Below are 18991 nucleotides of genomic sequence, written 5' to 3' on the forward strand. Positions count from 1 at the left end.
TAAATTGATTGTAATATTCAGAGTAGAGGAAGACAAAGCCTCATAAACTAGTATGAAGTTTCTGATCTGGAAGTTAATCGGGTCAACTTTGTGGTACATCACTAGGAACATCTATTGAACACACACACACACTCCCAGAGAAGTCTCTGCAGAGTGGCAGCGCACCACCCACCCCCTCCTTCTTCCATACACAGACACAAAGAACACTTTGAAGTGTCAACTATTTAAAAAGTTACACAAGCAAGGCAAGATTGTCAAGTGAAATGATATGCTGAAATCCCTTTTATCTTACTCAACATTGTTTATCTTCTCCAACTGGAAAATGCATAGCTGGAGGGTTAAACTGTCCCCTATTGGAGGACAGCTTGACACGTCTGGCTAATCTACTGGAAATTAACTAACCGAGTATTACTGAAGTTATTTTGCTATTTTATGCACTTATTCAACCGTTTATTATATAAAGAGTGGAAGAAACAATGTGAACTTTTTTCCCTTATAAAAACTGTTAAAAAACCCTCTCTCCCTACATGGGATTAAACGTTCACATTTGTGCTGCTAAAAAATCACAGTTTGCTAACCTGCAGTCTCTCGCAATAATCCTGTTGTTCGTGTGGAGTGTGCACCGGGTTGTGAAATATTGTGTGTGTCTGCAGAAGGCATTGTGTGTGTCTGTGTATTTGTGTGCCGGTGTCAGCACTGCTGCTATGAGCAAAAATCCTGTCAAGAAGTCAAAGAGGTCAGCTCCGGATCAAATCGGTGTCCTGCTAAAACTGACAATTCCCAACAGCAGGACTGTCAGGATGCCAGCTTTGGCACGGCCGTCAGTCAGCACACATCACCAGAGCCAAATATGGGCCACTACTGCGGGTCAGCATGGGCCCCGCAAATCTGACACATCAACCATTTGGACAGCTGTTGTTTGGCAGGGGTCAAATTCTGAGTATGAGAATCAATGACTAAAATGTGGAGAGTTAACGTATATCTATACTCCTATACTTATTAATATATATATTAACATATGTTAAGCAGTTGTAGTGAAGGTCCTCTGCATTGTTTGGAATGCTTTTCATGCTGTAGAATGGCATAGATTTGTATAAATTAATATAAGAAATAATTGCGACGCACGCTGGGGTTGAATCTATTTTATTTCATTTAATTCCCGAACATTAAAGCCTTTCACGGAATGAGATGATTGCTACTCATTATGAAACTGCTGTAATAACAGCCTCGACTCCTCTGGGAAGGCCTTTTTTCAGAAGATTTTGTAACCTGACTGACGGGATATGCTCCCATCCGGTCTTAGGTGCATTAGTGAGTTCAGCTACTGATGTTCTCTGATATAGTAAGTTCCTGGCTCATAGTCTGTGGTACAGTTAAGGCCAAAGGTGTTGGATGTGGTTGGACTTGAAGCTCTGAGCCAGTTCCCCAGCCTTTGCACTAAATATTAAAGCGCTATCAACAAAGCCTGCAGAAATCCAAGATAGCTGCTCTTTGATTTTATATGTGTAATTGAGATAAATATCTGGTTGGTTGGCACCTTACATCTTACCTGTAATCTAAACACTGCAGCCTCTCTCTCGGACCTTAAAATATAAAACAAACATAAACAAAAACAATAATTGTTGCATTTAAAAAGGTTCAAATGGTGCCACTGGACAGTATGTGGTAAGGGTAAAATGGAATCTTGGCCTGATGGCAGAAAGCCATGATATCCAAGGCAAACTGGCATTAGCTCAGTCTGTAGGGACTTGGCTTGAGAACCAAAGTGTTGCTGGTTCAAGATCCAATCAGACCAAATTATAGAGTTTGAAATGGTACCTGTATAAATTCTGCCCTGTTTTGGCACAATTGGAAAGTTCAGGGAGTTAACTAAAACATATTGCTCATCTACTGTCTGGACTCTGGAGACAGGACTATTCTCAGCAGATATCATGTGAATTAGTCCATGAAATTCCTAAAAAAAAGTATGTATGTATTGTTAGATAAATAAAAACGAATGGCATTAAAGGTTATTATATAAAAGCTGAAAACCCTCCTTGATTGATCTTCAACATCCCCAGTGGATGTCTCAAACGAATGTGGGCTGATCCTCAAACTACTAATATTGTTATCTTAGGCCACTTTGCTAACTTATCCATAGTATGACATACAGCACATTGCCATAGTATTGCTAGAGATACTAAATTAAATACTTGTATTACGTATGTACTCGAGCAGCTTCATTATAATTCATATCCTGCAACTCAGTTACATGTAATCTATAATCCTCACTCCCAGCCATAGTTATGCATAGCGAATCAATCTTATAAATGAAGCAAACTAAAGTTTAAGATGGCGTGAAGTATGATGTATGTGGGAGGGTTGGCAATTCAATATGTTTGCATATGTTAGTGTGCAGGATGTGTATATACCATCATGTGTCACCATATTTAATTAGTGCATATGTATGTAACACGTTTGTGTTGATTTGCACAGATCAGATGCGGAGGGCTATTAAAATGCAGCAAACTTCAAAGCACATTCAGCAGGTCTGTAGGGGTTTCACTTGCCGGATTGAAGCCAGTGTTTATATTCTAGTGTACAGCAAAGCTCCATCATCATCATCATAATCTCTAGGGGATTTTTAAATAAAACCTCTCTAAGGCTGCTTTATAAAATGCTGTATATGTTGTTTAGAGCTGAACTGCCTCAGGAAAAAAACATGGTAATGCTAGTTCTGTATTTCACTAACAGCAGTCGAGAACTTGAATGCAGGTCTCATGACACAGGACGAGTGTAGTTTGAATGTGTAGGTAAACTAAATAATTTATAAAAATAAAATAAAACATAGCCAAAATTTACAATGGTATATGTGGAGGAAACTTCTGTGTAGCAATGCAGTGGGAGTCACCGACTCATGAAGGAGACACAGGACGAGCAGGAGTTCTGATGTCAAACACTGATATTTAATACAAGTATCGGCCGGAGAAATTCACATCACAAGTCACAGCAGCCAGAGATTCTGACTGCACGGGTGGTTTGCCAAGTCACATCTGAACATCCTCTCTCTGATAGAGGTTTTAACTAGTTTACAGAGAGTTAATCCATATATTGGGGGACGGTGTGTAAACACTGGGAACACTCGCGATATCCCCGATATCTGGAAATACTCAATCACCTGTCTGTGAGGCTTAGAAAGCCAGTGTTCTCACAGTCGTAAAACCCTCTGTGACCGATAATAAAACTGAGAATAACATCACATGACTGCATTATCACATTCCTTACGGGAGATAACGGACTTAGGGTTGGTCGTTAAATATCTAAAGTAAAGACAGAATTATTCCCTAACAGTATACTCATTTACTGTAAATATGTTTAATAGTTAAGATAATGACATCCTGATTTGATGTTCTATACTTGACGTAGATGTGCACACAGTTTTCCTATGCAGAGTTTTACAAAAATGTCTGATATGCTCAATTTTATATTCATTCCCAAATGAAGTGGGTTGGTCCAAAAAGTGTTTTATTTACATTTAACATGTATACTACACATATTAATTTGATTTGCTCAAAAGTATTGAGCGTAAGTATTTTTCAGTGAATCATTTTCCTTGTTTATGCCCTCAAGCATTCTTAAAATAAAACGGTATGCGAAATAAAAACTACTCATAGATTATGAAGAGAGCAAGTAATAATAAGTAATTGCATTTTTATTTAAGCGTTTACATTACATAATACATATATCAGACATGTAATACATCAATACTGTGGACAATACCCACAGGAGCAATTTAGGTTGAAGGGTCTTGCCCAAGGACAAAATAGCATATTGACTGCAGTGGCAATCAAGGTGGGATTGAACTGGTGTTCCCCAACTCCCATGATCTGAGGATCAGCGCACTATTCCACTGCGCCACAGCTTCCCCTTAAGTGTGTAATAAGGCCATCATTTCTGATCCTAAGTTAATAGGGCTTTTGTAAGGGGCTGCATGCTGAAAGGTGGGAATCACTCATTTAGAAATTTGGCAAAGCTGATGGCTTGTTTACAACCAAGTGTCATCCTCTGATCGCTCATGTTTCTGCCCTGTCGAATGTTAGATATGATTGGAATTCCTAAATTGTACAAGCTGTACTCATTAATCCATCTTTTACTTTTTTATTATTGTTTGGCTGGAGGGTTTTTACTCCCCTGTGTTAATAAATATCTGTTTCATGGTAGGGGATCGGCACTCTGCTGATATTTCTTACTTTTTGCCTTCTCTTATAGGTAACGTTCAAAGCAGAAGACGGCAAGCCCATGGCCATCTGCCAGGTGAACGTGGAGCCGACCCCTCACGTCGTCGACCAGACTTTCCGCCTCTACCACCCCGAGCTCTGTTTCCTCAAAAAAGCCATCCGCCTGCCGCCCTGGCATGACCCCTCAGGTAGCGCAGGTTACCCAAATTCTCCCCCATCAGCCATTGCTTCCTGTCCCACCCTTCCTGCCTCAGTCTAGGGATGGACTTGGATATTTTCAGATTTATTTGATCTTATTTTTTTGCATATTATTACATTATTAGTAGTGTTAGTTCATCTTCAGAAGGTGACTTTCCAGGAATAGCTTCAGAATGAAAATGTCCACACAAGTTATTTGAAGTATACAACGTGGATGTGTTTAAATAATCTATTCTAAACTTATTTTTACTAAAATAGGTAGAGCAACAGAAGAAATACATCACATTTTGTCAGAATGACATCCCAATGATAACATTGAAAAAGACGGCTTAGGGTACGTTAATGTCTGAACATTTCCTTTTTTTAATTGGGTTAACCAGTTGCAGATATCAGTCACATTTCCGTGCGTTGCAGTGACCCTAACATCATCTGCCAGACGAGGATGCTGGTGAGAAAATTGCTTTTATTATTTTTTCAAATCTTTTCAGTCCCTAGTAAAATAACCCAAAGTATTAGTTGTTGAAACGATGGCTTTATTAATATTAATTTCTTCTTCACTTACTTTTAACCCGTCATTACTGTCAAGCTGTTATGATTCCCGAAATGCTTGCCCTCACATGATGTGCACTTTAAAAGATCTAACGTGGGGTTTCTTTTATTTCTGACTCTTTTGTTCCTTCATCCCTCCATTTTAAAATGTTTCTGCCTTGTTCTCTGTTTCTGTCTAGGTGCCAGGGGAGCCTCAGGATGTGTACTTGAAAGTGCCAGGGAGTCCCAGTCCACTCATAAAAATGTTCTTTGTGATGGTTTTTACGTATGTATTATTTACTGAACAGGAAACCCCATACACAGTGAAATGCACCCAAGCACACACAGGTTAGCCTGAAGATGCATTATATTTTGGACTAATTCAATTATTCACGCAGGCTTGAATTAAATAACTAATTAGCTGGAGGTTTGGTGGTCTTAACTTCCTGACAGACCCTGTCCTCTTTCAAATCTTCATCAGAAATAAGACCAATAAAATGAGTATACAGGACTGTCTCAGAAAATTAGAATATTGTGATAAAGTTCTTTATTTTCTGTAATGCAATTAAAAAAACAAAAATGTCATACATTCTGGATTCATTACAAATCAACTGAAATATTGCAAGCCTTTTATTATTTTAATATTGCTGATTATGGCATACAGCTTAAGAAAACTCAAAAATCCTATCTCAAAAAATTAGAATAGTTCCTCAGACCAAGTAAAAAAAAAAGATTTATAACAGCAAAACACAATCAAACATTTGAAAATGTCCATTAATGCACTCAGTACTTGGTTGGGAATCCTTTTGCACGGATTACTGCATCAATGCGGCGTGGCATGGAGGCAATCAGCCTGTGGCATTGCTGAGGTGTTATGGATGCCCAGGATGCTTCAATAGCGGCCTTTAGCTCATTAGCATTGTTGGGTCTGGTGTCTTTCAGCTTCTTCTTCACAATACCCCACATATTCTCTATGGGGTTCAGGTCAGGGGAATTTGCAGGCCAATCGAGGACAGTAATGCCATGGTCAGTACACCAGTTACTGGTGGTTTTGGCACTGTGGGCAGGTGCCAGATCATGCTGGAAAATGAATTCCTCATCTCCATAGAGCTTTTCAGCAGACGGAAGCATGTAGTGCTCTAAAATCTCTTGGTACACAGCTGCATTTACTCTGGGCTTGATGAAACACAGTGGACCAACACCAGCAGCTGACATGGCTCCCCAAACCATCGCTGACTGTGGGAACTTCACACTGGATTTCAAGCAACTTGGATTTTGCTCCTCTCCAGCCTTTCTCCAGACTCTGGCGCCTTGACTTCCAAATGAAATACAAAACTTGCTTTCGTCTGAAAAGAGGACTTTGGACCACTGTGCAACTGTCCAGTGCTTCTTTTCCTTAGCCCAAGTCAGACGCCTCTTCCGTTGTCTTGAGTTCAGAAGTGGCTTGACCATGGGAATACGGCTATTGTAGCCCATTTCCCGGACACGTCTGTGAACAGTGACTTTTGATACCTGGACTCCAGCTTCAGTCCACTGTCTTTGAAGCTCCCCCAAATTCTGGAAGCGACTCTTCTTCACAATGCTGTTAAGGCTGCGGTCATCTCTCTTGGTTGTGCAGCGTTTCCTGCCACATTTCCCCCTTCCAACAGACTTTTTGTGGATGTGCTTTGAAACTGCACTCTGTGAACAGCTTGCTCTTTGAGAAATTTCTTTTTGTGTCTTACCCTCCTGATGGAGGGTGTCAATGACGGTCCTCTGGACAGCAGTCAGATCAGCAGTCTTCCCCATACTTGTGATTTAGTTTACTGAACCAAGCTGAGTGTTTTTCAAGGCTCAGGAAACCCTTGCAGGTGTTTCGAGTTAATTAGACGATTCAAGTGATTCGTTGAACACCCTACTAGTATACTTTTTCATGATATTCTAATATTTAGAGATAGGATATTTGAATTTTCTTAAGCTGTATGCCATAATCAGCAATATTAAAATAATAAAAGGCTTGCAATATTTCAGTTGATTTGTAATGAATCCAGAATGTATGACATTTTTGTTTTTTTAATTGCATTACAGAAAATAAAGAACTTTATCACAATATTCTAATTTTCTGAGACAGTCCTGTATATACTGTATGTTAAAAGCAAATTATTCTACCTGCCGATTAGTCAGCGGAAGCATGGACTGCATCATCTTCATGCTTTTATAGTGAAAGGGCGTCCCTCTAAATGAAATACACAAAGAGAAAACTCGTCAGAAAACACAGGGCACCTTTACATTCAATTAGATTATTTTGAGAGATTTGTATTCACGACCAGACAAGTAACACTTTTTTTTAAACTGCAGGATGAGCCTTTTGACTATTTATCCCTAGACACTGAGATCATCCAGTCCTCCTTTGCTGATTTACAACAACCTGGCCCTATGTCATTTGTGTGTTCACTAGTGTGTGCTAAATAGATTAAACACAGTTACTCAGGAACAAAGGCGGTGCTAGACTCTTGCATAAAGAAAAAACAGACATTACAATGATTTGTACGTCAAAGTTAGTTTTTGGCGGCCATGTTTAACAGGGCATAACACCGGAGCCTCGCTGCAGGGAAACTTTAGCACTGTTCTGAGTTTGTTATAATCTGTCAAAATGACGCGACCTCTGTTCAGGAATATTTTCCTCTTTTTAGCTCAATATGGATTAGAATTATAGATGGTAGGCAGCTTTTGATAGATGGTCCCCTCTACAAGACATGCCAAGTTTATCTTAAAATAGAAAACCCTTCATAGTTGATATTTTATATAAAAACAAACCAACGGATACATGTGAACCTGGGAGTTTATAGCCTCTGGGGATGCAGGGTCAAGGTCAGTTTCCGAATAAATGTTTGGGAAACGTTAAATAATTGACTGTAAAAGTATTACAGGGAAATGTGATTCAATCCAGTGTTGAGGTTGTAACACCATGTACAAAAGGCAACAGAAAATATCACTTTTCAGCAGCTATACCCAGCACTAGTGATATTGCTTCTGCCTTCAGAAACCCACATCACTTGAATTCAATGCCGAATATCCCCAAATGCTCCTTAAGTGCTGTTGTCACAGAGCCGGGCTGAGTAGGTGACTACATCACCTCCCACTCACAGCTCTCATTTCAGCCAGGGCCACTGAGACTGAATTCCCTTCCTCTCTGCAGTTGAGAGAAGGCTGATGATGTTGCGGCCGCTTCTTAAAAAAAAAGCACACACAGCTGTAGGTCAGCCCTCCTCATCAAAGACCTGATCCAGTGTCCCCGGGGGGCCTCAGCTTAACTGTTCCCATGATGTTTTTCTCTGCAGTGATAAGTGGATGGCAGCTCCGTCCCAGATCTGGCAGATTTACGTGCATTTCCTGGAGCGGGTGGATGTCAGCTGTGTGAGTGGCCAGCGGAGCTGTCAATCACTGGTGCTGAGGGGGAAGCAGGCTGTACGCAAGGTCAAGTGCTTCTCGTCCCACCCACAGGAGATAGAGGTACACATCAACAGTGATTTAAATGAACACATTTGATTTGAGTTTGATGATTACACATTACCTTCATTATTCTGTAAAATGTATTGTGTTCCCAATGCAACAGAAGTTATTTGCCTTTTTCTGGGGCTGATTCAACCAAATAAAATCTTGTTTTGCGGAAATTCTACCTTTTCTTCAACCAATCGATTGGTTGATGGGGAAATAAGTCTACCTGCCCCTTTGGACTTGTTACACTCTTCCTGGTGGTCTTAATGCATTATAAATGTAAAATGCTATTTGCAGCATATTCAATATTTATTACCTTATTTGTTTATTCCTTAATGATAACATACTTGAAATGCGCACCTGCCCATATTTATATGATATCGAAAATAGAACAGCTATTGAAGCTTTCGCAAAGGACGATCAGGGTCATTATTAGCCTTGTCCTTCGGCAGATGAGAGCATATTCACACTAGCCAACCCTAAAAAATGCATATGGATAGATTACAAAAACTTTTCTCCTAATTAAAGTAACAGCAATTGTCAGTCAGTCTAGAATTTTAACAGGAAATGTCAGCCCTACCATTTTCCTGAAGAAAATTGAGTAAAGCTGCATCAAGACCAAAACAAAATAAACCTAGTAGGTTTAGTCAAGTCCAAATTATACTTTGCATTGTATCATATTAAAGTCTTTATACTAAAACGGTATGTCTTATATCAATCCAAAAAGACCTTGAAGCAGCTCTCACTCTGTGCTGTAGAGAATGTTTCTTGAGACAGATGGAGAGTGTGAAGTGACATGTATCGCTGCTCTTTTGGACTCTAGCTGCTTGTTAATTGGTGGAGCATCATGCTGTTTACAGTGTTGGTGTTATTTGTGTGTTTAGGCGACCACATTTTGGATCTAATTGTCTTTGGGTCTGTTCGGAGTCTGATAGTCGTCCATTTCTCCTTTTTGGGTTTTGGACTCATGTTGTTTTCTTCACTACTGCCAGAAACACTGCAATCAAATCCATAATTTACAGAACTCTAGTTGTACACATGACTGCCATTTGACAATATTTCAAAACCAACTTTAGTAGTAATTTAAGACGCTATGCTTCGTGTTTTCAACATCCTTTCTTCCACTTGTTGAGTTTAATCTAAAGTGAGGTGCCTGTACGATTAATTTCAGTCTTCCCTGTGTGAACTTTTGTAGTTATTTAAAAAGAAAAGTAGCTTACACCAATGCATATCAACATACAGAAGATAAAATAAGAGAATTGTAAATAAAAACAGCTCAAACCATACAGTACCTTGAATTCTTTGTATCTAACATGAAATGGAGCCATTTGTTCTTTTTTCTCTTAACTTTAAAACCGCATATCCACAAAAAGGATTTCATGCAAATTGTTCTCTTAGCAGCAGGGAACAATGGAACACAGAAAGTCTCTTTTGTAATAACCCAAGGTTCATATTCGAGTCATTATCCAGAATGTACAAATGTGGATTGACAGCGTAATGGCTCTTTTCAATTCATTTCATTTTATTAGGTTACCCCATTACTTCCTGCAATCATATCACATGTTGGGACCCAATCTGACAGAAACCGAAACATGTAATGGTTTTATGCTCCCTGAACATGTGAAATATGTTCCGGGAGTGTCATATCGTCTATTTTAAGATAGATCGTTTCTTATTCATAACTGGTTACAAGCAGGGAGAGAGTTTTTCAAATGCTTCTCAGTCAGAACGGCAGTAAAAGGGCATTGCATTTTACTCACTCATATTAAATTAAAACAAAAGTGATGGGCCGCCACAGTCACCGTAGCTGCATGTTGTATGACCCAAACGTATTTTCTGGGAAGAAAAAGGGTACTGGCTGCAAGAGTGACATATTTTTTTTCGCAAAAAGATTTCACGTTTGCATCGGCGCCCACTTTGATCTGACTCTCTGCAGGTTAGCTCACTGTGGAATGCATCGGAGGAGTCTTATACAATCGGATAAAGCTCACCGTCGAAGAATAGCTTTGCTTTTTCCCAACAGATTGAAAATGAACCTCACAGTAAATCTCATTCTCACATCCTTCCGTCTCTTTGTCACTTTTCTGCCTCTACTCTCTCTTATATTATTGTCGGTCCCCTCCCTTTCCCTATTTCACCGTAACTCATTCACCCCTTCTCTCCCCCACTCTCCTGTAATCTGTTCACCTCCTTTGTTTTCCTCTGGCTCCATCAACCACCTATTTTCAAGTAATTCTGCCATTTTCTAAATCTTTTTTTCTCAATAGAATCACTCTTCTCATCATACTGTGTCACATTTTTCTGTCACTTTGTCAATGCCTCTATTTCTCGTCAGTTATGTTCTCTTTCTCACAACCCACCTAATCAACACCTCCACACAGTACTGCCAAACTCAATCACCCATACCTTCTCGTAGGTGGACCCAGAGGCGGTGTTCGTTCTGCCTCCCGCCGCCGTGCAGGAGCTCCAGCTGAAGGTGCAGCCGTGGCGCGCAGGAAGCCGCTTCCTGTATGTGAATGCGGTGGATGTGGAGAACCGGCGGCTTGTGGCATCCTGGCTGCTCTGTCTCAACGTCCACCGGCCTGTCCTGTCCAAGGTATTAGAGGTTTTCTTTTTGGCTTTGCAACCTATAATGGTAAAATGTGTGTTTTTAAGTCTCCTTTTCAGCCTTTTCCAATAGCTGAAACACTGGCCATCATTCTCCTATTAGGGAGCCTTTGCTAACTGTTGGTGGCACTTTTCATTCCTTTAGTACTCCAGCAACACCTGCCGGGTGTCTGCTTGCCCTTTTTAAAACTGGTACAATACACCGCTGATGTAAATGGATAGCAACATACAGAAAAAGTTGAGTCAAAACAACTCAATTCTTATTTTGAATCTTCCATATCTTATATCAATTGAGCGCTTTGTTTTTTCTTTGCAATATCAAACTGCACTGCAGTGTGAAAGTCACCAAATGTCTCATTGTGTCATCACTCACCTGCACCCAATGATGGTTGACATTATGAAACAGTAACAAAATGAAAAGACACAGTATTTTATGGATTTAGCTAATACATTTTTTTTTGCACAGCCAAATATCAAACAAATGCAACAACCCAAGACATAGCAAGCCAGCTAGACACGCCACAGTAACTAATCCGTAGAGGCTTCTACAACTGGTTCCGTTGGGGGCCAACACTACACTGAAACATCCCCCTCCCAGTTAGCTCCTGTGCTAACAGTGTGACCACCAACACTCCCCTGGTGCTCCGAGCCCATATAGTAGAGGAACAAACCCCGCTTACCCAGGACACCACCAGGATGCTTCAATAAGCACTGAGTGTGACTCTTAGTCCCAAGGGGCTTTGACTATTAATAGTCCTGACAGCATGGCTCACTAAGCTAACTGCTTACTAGCTGACACCAGCTACTGTTAGCATCTGTAGGCTTTTAGCGCTAATTTAGCTAATAGTAAAGTTTTCTTTCCGTTAGGAAACTCATTAAAAACATTGAGTAAAGCTGAGCAGCTGGACATTAAAGGGAAAACCAAAATAAATAGATTCAGTTTCTGGAAGTGTTTAATTAGGAGGCCTACAATAAATCCTTAGACACTTCTCAGAGGAGATTGTAAAGAGCCGACTTTCTGGCTCAGACTGAGACTGTTGGCCCGATTCCCGCCATTACAAGTCAGTGAAACATTAAAATGATTGTTATCTTAGTACAACGAACATTGTTATATAAGTGTTGGTTTAAAGGCAAATATATTTTTTATTTTACAATCTGTTGATCTTTTACAGATTTAGGACTGCTACAAAGAAACTCCTCATTTGTATCATTCTATATAAAAGTATGTGACTTATACTGTGGAAGGTGCTAGATGTGTGGTAAGTGGTACCTGTTCTGTATGACTCAAAGCCACTTGGGACTAAGAGTCACACTGAGTGCTTATTGAAGCATCCTGGTGGTGTCCTGGGTCAGCGGGAAATTCTCAACCCCTTTTATGGCTGCTGTCAAGAAAAGGCTAAGGACAGCTGATCCCAGGTCAGCACTCAATCGCCTCTATAACTGCCACCTGTTTCACCTGTTTGTGTGTGCAGGCATTTGAAGTGTGTGTCCCAGTGGGCACTGGGCGTGGCAGCTCCAGGAAAATCACCTACACCAACCCCTACACCAGCAGCCGCTCGTTCCTGCTCCGCTCGGACCGTCCTGACCTGCTGCAGTTCAAAGAGGATAAATTCCAGGTGAGATAAGACAGGAAGTCATGCAGTTCTCTTACTCTCATTAACAGCTAAATCAATACTTTAATTAACAGCTCGACCTCAAGGAAACCCTACTCCTTGGAAAAAGCCTGCCTTTGTTGTAGATTGAAATCAAAGCCTGCATCATTACTGGCAGTTGAATTGCATTAACGGTTGCTTGTGTTGTAACCGCCCTGTAAATAATGCGCATTAGCTGTAATGACAGGAATGCTTATTAATCGCATACATTTTAATATGAAAGTCTTGATTAGGACAAAAGTAATGGAAATAAAACCTTTGCAAAACTTTATGCATGCATTTTGAATATAGAATACTGCAGGCAAGATTATTCTGCCTATTAGCTACTACTCAATACTGCAAGCTTGAGTCTCTGCAAACAACGATGCTAACGTCTAAAAGCATCCTTTTCCCTCTCTTAAAATAATTTATACATATTTTTGAATTCTTTATTTGGAATACATTTATATCTAGGAAACACATTGCTCCTAGGCATGACTCAGTGATGTGAAACAGCTGCTTCTTTTTATTGAACTTTATTAAACACAGAACCTGTTGCCGCATTCGTTTTGGTTAGCACCATTCAAGCATGCAACACTTTACCAAAGCTTGAATCGGATTATTAAGAATAGTTAAGGAATTGTAATTCCAGTTTTAAATGTTGGATACAACTGGTTGAAGTAGCCTATACTTTAGTGACAGTTGTTTACAGATTTAGGCTAACGGACTGTATCTGCATCTTTCACAGTGATTTTGGCGCATTCCCAGCTTCTATTAGAATCAGAAAGATATTTTCTCTTCTATGAATCGTACCCACTTAAACCGTTATGATGACACTGTGAAATTGAAGTAGTCATAATGTCACAAACATGACGTCTAAATGAAGAACTCAGACACAGCTTCTTCAGAACTTCAGATTGTTATAATGAGTTCTATTTGAATACTTAGCTAATATCTCACACTGCTTGGATTATTTAACATCGTATATTCCAACCATGCAACAGAACAAACCTTTTTCTCCAGTAGTTTCACTGACTGAAAATAATGATTGGCACTTCCCAGGGCTTGTTGTCACTATGAGTAGCATTCTTATTAAATACTTTCACATTCTCCCCTCCTCTCTTGACAACGACACCGAAAACTTTTCAGGCTACAGCTTACAAGCTGAAAAAAGCCTATGACAATGACATTCATATTAAATGATGCAAAAATAAAGATTAGACAACCTGCTGTTAAAAATGAGCCTGAAAATGTGTTTTCGAAGTGATCAGCAACACAATTGTAAACCTCAGTGGAAATGTATCTGCTGAAGAACAGGTTGCTTAAAATCTCTTCTACAATGTGTACACAGCAGCAGCTTGAGTCCTCCGTCTGTGTCTGCACACGATGCGTTCAGGCACAGTATTGACTGTAGATCTGTGTTTTGGCAGAATGCAATGTAAAAAAGAAGAACATTTACTTAGAAATTGCATCTGAAATGCCTCCTGTGCAGACATGCCTTCCCTGTACTGCTGGACATTTCTAATATATGAGTCATGATGGAGCTGCAACCAGAACATACAATACAATACAGCTATATTTATAAAGCACTTTAAAACCTCCAGACCAAAGTGCTGTACAGTCAAATAAACAAACAAAAACATACAAATCACACAGCACAGCTCACACACCATAAAATTAGTACAAGTAAAAACAATAAATAATTTAAAAGCAACAAACTAAAAGATGTCAGTACGCTAAGGAAAATAGGACATACAGTGGACACTTTAGTATTGGATTATTTCAACAGTGTCCTGAAGTGATTTATGTCAGGCCCAAAATCAGTTTTGGTGCACTCTTAAATCATGATTTGGCAGTGCCGCAAAATCACTAACTATGCAGCACACCTACATTACATTACCACATTCACAACTGCAATTTACAATCAAAGTGAAATCAACCGTACAAAGTCAGAACACTAAGAAACCTGAGAGTACATTCACTTCAAGCAAAGCCAAACCATTTCATAGCGGCCCTACACGTTTTGGGGTTTTTAAGATAAGATAAGATGTACTTTATTGATCCCAAATTGGGATTGTTTTGCATTGCAGCAGCATAAAAAAAACAAGGGAATGCACATAAGTAGAAATTAAAAGAGTAAAATAAGAAATTCCAAAATGAAACATCTCAAAATATAAATAATACAACTTTTTCCTTTGCTGTTGTGTTCTATAGTTTGAAATAAGCCAAATTACTGGAAAAAGTCTTGACCAACACCAATAACTTTAGTGTGAAGGAGAAACTTTTATTTTCATTTGTTTAGTTCCCGTGAAAGATTGTTTTGGGCTTCTTCAGTGAGTAAAAGATGCTGATGATGATTTCTGGCCTCTCGCGTTGGAGTGAAAGCTGTTTTTGTTTTCCTCCAGACCAAAACAGTAGGAATCCAAAAAAAGTTGCCGGTGTTTTATTGTTATGTTGTCTACCTCAGTGTCTCTAATAGCTCATTCACTCACTTACACACAGCCATGGAGCACCGGAGTCACCGCCATCATTGCTTTTCATTCGCCGAGGTGTGATGGAAGGGCAAAACAAATGGGAAAGCAGAATTTTAAATGAACAAATAAATGAGTGAGACGCAGTGGGAGTCTGTTTCCATATAAACTATTTAAGAATCAGGCTGCTGCTGCTGTCCAGAAGACAGAAGAAGGTGGGCAAAGTGAAAAACAGCCTGTTATTTTTATCCCATTTTGTCAACCAGGCGCCAGGTGTCTTATAAAGAATTGACTGTGCCCGCAGCATTAAGCAAATGTGGAGACACTCTTCTCTTTTTGACGCAAGTTCCTCAGTGTGATAAAACCAGCTGTCAGGAGGGAGGGGAAAGAAGAAATCAATACTGCTAGGCTTTTTGGGAAGATTGGAGCATAAATCCCCCAAATTGACCTTTATATCCTTTGCTGGCTATTACCGAAAATACTAGATGACAGTTTTGGTCTGATTGAAATACCAGGGAAACAAAAGCTTTTCCATAGAGAGAAGATTATTTTCACTTTCGATGAAAAGAAGGTAATTTACACACAAAAAACAAAGTGTGATGTCAAGAGGTTGGAGCAATTAAGAACACAAACCATTTGGGCTTTCTTTGAGTTGTCATCCTCTGGTGTCAGACAACCCTTATTAAATTAGATAATGGAGTCCCACTGTGGGATAAGCTGTTGCATCATATACATGACATTTATTACAATGCAATAAAGCATAATCCCTTAAGCACTCGTAAGGGAATGTTTTTATATTTTTGCAAAGCTATACAGAGTTATTAACAACAACAGTGGTGGCTGGATGCTCCACTTATAGTTGTTAGATATTTTTCTAAAGTATTCCCATATGTTTGCTACTTTTCTTGACAAATGAAAGCAATGGCACTACATCTGTTTGGCCTTTTCTGTAGAGAAAGTTACACACACTGAAATAAAAGAGTTTAAGTGAAAAAACATGACCGACCAGACTTTGAAAAACGACCAAAGATAAAACATGAAGAAACAGGTTGTAGTTCTCAGGTAAGGTATGTACTTCACTGTTGAAAAAGAGTTCTCTGGGCGGCAGGGAGGGGATACATGTTCTAGTGTCCAGACGTTTCTAATGTTTTAAATCTCACACTCACTCCGGCTACATGTGATGTTGCCATATCTTCAAAGGTTTAGGGATGTAGCCTGGAAGAGGACTCAGGTTTAAAGAAACCACAGTAGTTGGTGTATTTTATGGACAAAGCCGTGGAACCGTTAAACGGCTAAAATATAACATGTTTACACAACTAAAAGCTTCTACTTGTCCTTTTAACTATAAAGTTATTAATTTAAATGTGTTCCTAGATTTGTTATGAAAGAATAAATGAAACTAAGGAATCAGCTACTTGATGAGATGCAAAATTGGGAAGATTACTTTCTTTTTTTCTTTAAATCAAATCAATTCACTGAATGTTTACCTACCTAGGCATGCACATCTGGACAGAAACTATTTCTAATCCCTGGCATGAACAAGATACTGACATGAAACAGTTGTTGATCTTCTGCAAGCAGTTAAGAGGAATAAGTCGGCGATCAATGACAGTATGAATGGTCAATTTAATAGGGTTTTCAAAACGAAGGAGATAATGATTACATGCAAGGAAGACCATTTATTCTATCTCTGAGGTAAATAGGCACTTTGTGTTTGTGATCATGAGTCTCCTTTTGTTGCTGAAGAGAAAAGGAGAATCTCTCCCCCTCACAAAGCCTTCAGAGGAAAATAAAGCTTGTTTGTTGTGTTCACTGTGTTCAGATCGGCGGGGGGGAGAGTTACACCATCGGACTACGATTCGCTCCCAGCCAGAGTCCCGGCTCTGTGGAGATCCTGGTCTACGTGAACAACCTGCAGGAGAGGACGGAGGAGACGTTCTGTGTGAAGGTCAACTACTCCTGACCTGAAGATGTTGGTTTCCTTCCTGGAAGGTGCTGACTCATTTGTCTTTGAATCTATTTTCTGAGTGTGAAATAATCAAAGCCAAATGAGCTGTACATGTCCAAACTTTCGTAATTTTTTATTGATTTATTAAAGATAGAAATAAACTAATTTGATCACGTGTTGTGTTCAGTCTTTTGTATGAGGTGGATGGTTCTGTGTTGTATGGAGGCAAATGAGCGCTTTACTGAAATTATTGAGTTTGAAAAATCCAAAATGTTATTCCAAAGGAAGAAGGCAAAGCTAAAACCGAACTCAACACAAACAATAAAACAAAACAAAGAAGACATGTTTAAACGCAATCAATTCACGTGCAAGAGAGAAACACAAATCTACAAAAGTAACCACAGGAACACAGGATTGTTTAGTTTGATAATCAGCAAAGCAGACCAAAAGCAGCAATATCAGTGTGGTGGCTTTATCCCAATTGGTATTTTGTCCTCTTACGAAATGTCCGGTAAATGTCTGACACTCCATCCCTAACAATCCAGGTGGGCGGGGGGTGAAAGCAATAACATTTTATCGACTTTAATTACCCGGCAAACCCACTCGAATGCCACTTGATGACTGAGTTTTAATCTAAGCCAAGCCAGGGGTCCTCTATCTGCGTCCCCTTGCCTCCCAAACAACTTATACTCATCGGCGGCATTATAAGAAGCTGTGTCGTAATGAGGTATGACTTTCCGGCGAGGCCCACATCTCTCCAGATCGCCCTCATTAACACCGGCACCCTTTAAAACCCTCCATCTTCTCCTTACTGCTCGCTCACTGTCGCTCTGCTGTGTGTGTCTGTGTCTGAGAGAGAGAAGGCCATGCACACTGTGTTATGTAACTCAGAGTTACACAATCACCCTCTCCACCCCCTCCCTCCTCGCCCTCTCTCTCATTAGAATGCAGGCAGCAAAATAAGCCTCAGCACAGCAGCAAAGGCTAATAAAAAAAGAAGATAGGAAACAAGCCGGTGCTCTTCATCTTTACCTTCTCTAACGTCTTGTCTGATTGTCTTCAATATTTTATGTTTATATGTTAACAGCTTACAGAATTACACATTCAAGCCTTATTATCTTGATACTTCGCCCCCGTAGCATTCCGGTTCTCATACTCAAAGATGCTCTGTGCAACTTTGAACATTTAGCTTGAAGCCCGAGTCAGGATCTTTTTTATGTTTATTTGACTATTTTTTAGAGACCATATGCGAGTTGAAATAAGTACGAGTTCCTGTAATTATTCCTCATACTCATTCTGGCCATGAACTTATCTTGCAAATACTGTCTTAAAAAAGAGGACACACTCAATAGTACTTATTCTGTTTAGCTTTTTTTCTGATGTAGCCACTCTAGGAAGCTTTTTATCATGGATGTAGCACGCTAGCTATGTAGGAAGATACCGTTCTCATAGACTTCTATACAATATGACTTATTTTTGCAACCTATGGTAACTACTGGCCATTTAAAATAATTCAAGTTTAAGGCACTTGAACTGGCACTGTGGTTACAAATGGATTAAGACAGACATAACATATCTTTCCCATAAATGTATTTTGCAGTCGTCACAGCTTGCTTCCTGTAACTGTTGATCTGAAGATGGTGAACAGCCCTCCTGTCTCCATGCAACACTACCTTTTGTGCTGCCATCCATTCCCAAGGTGTCCAGACTAATCCACAGCATCTCTGGTAGGGATCGCATGATGTTGCTGCAGGCTGATGTGTGTTCAGTTTGAAATCACACATCCTGTTCTGAGCAGCAGCCTTCAGTTTGTGCTGCACAGCGGGGGGGCCGGGCAGCACTGACACCTTATTAGCGTCGACAGTCTAGTGTTTGTCGGTTCCTCCTAAAGGAGCACAACCCCCCACAGCACCT

At 39.8% G+C, this 18991-nt stretch overlaps 1 protein-coding gene across 3 annotated transcripts in view; it reads left to right on the forward strand.

Annotated features, from left to right (window-relative positions):
- nphp4 (nephronophthisis 4) overlaps positions 1–17252 on the forward strand; it is a 225068-nt gene extending 207816 nt beyond the window's left edge. For all 3 annotated transcript variants that reach the window (XM_079676360.1, XM_079676361.1, XM_079676362.1), the window contains 7 exons: positions 4249–4405; positions 4796–4863; positions 5144–5229; positions 8264–8435; positions 10837–11016; positions 12500–12643; positions 16952–17252. In XM_079676360.1, the coding sequence (XP_079532486.1) occupies positions 4249–4405; positions 4796–4863; positions 5144–5229; positions 8264–8435; positions 10837–11016; positions 12500–12643; positions 16952–17092 (948 nt within the window). In that variant the 3' untranslated portion in view covers positions 17093–17252. The remainder of the gene's footprint in view (positions 1–4248; positions 4406–4795; positions 4864–5143; positions 5230–8263; positions 8436–10836; positions 11017–12499; positions 12644–16951) is intronic.
- The last annotated feature ends 1739 nt before the right edge of the window (positions 17253–18991 follow it).

Source organism: Notothenia rossii, assembly GCF_949606895.1.
Source record: "Notothenia rossii genome assembly, chromosome: 4".
NCBI lineage: Eukaryota > Metazoa > Chordata > Actinopteri > Perciformes > Nototheniidae > Notothenia > Notothenia rossii.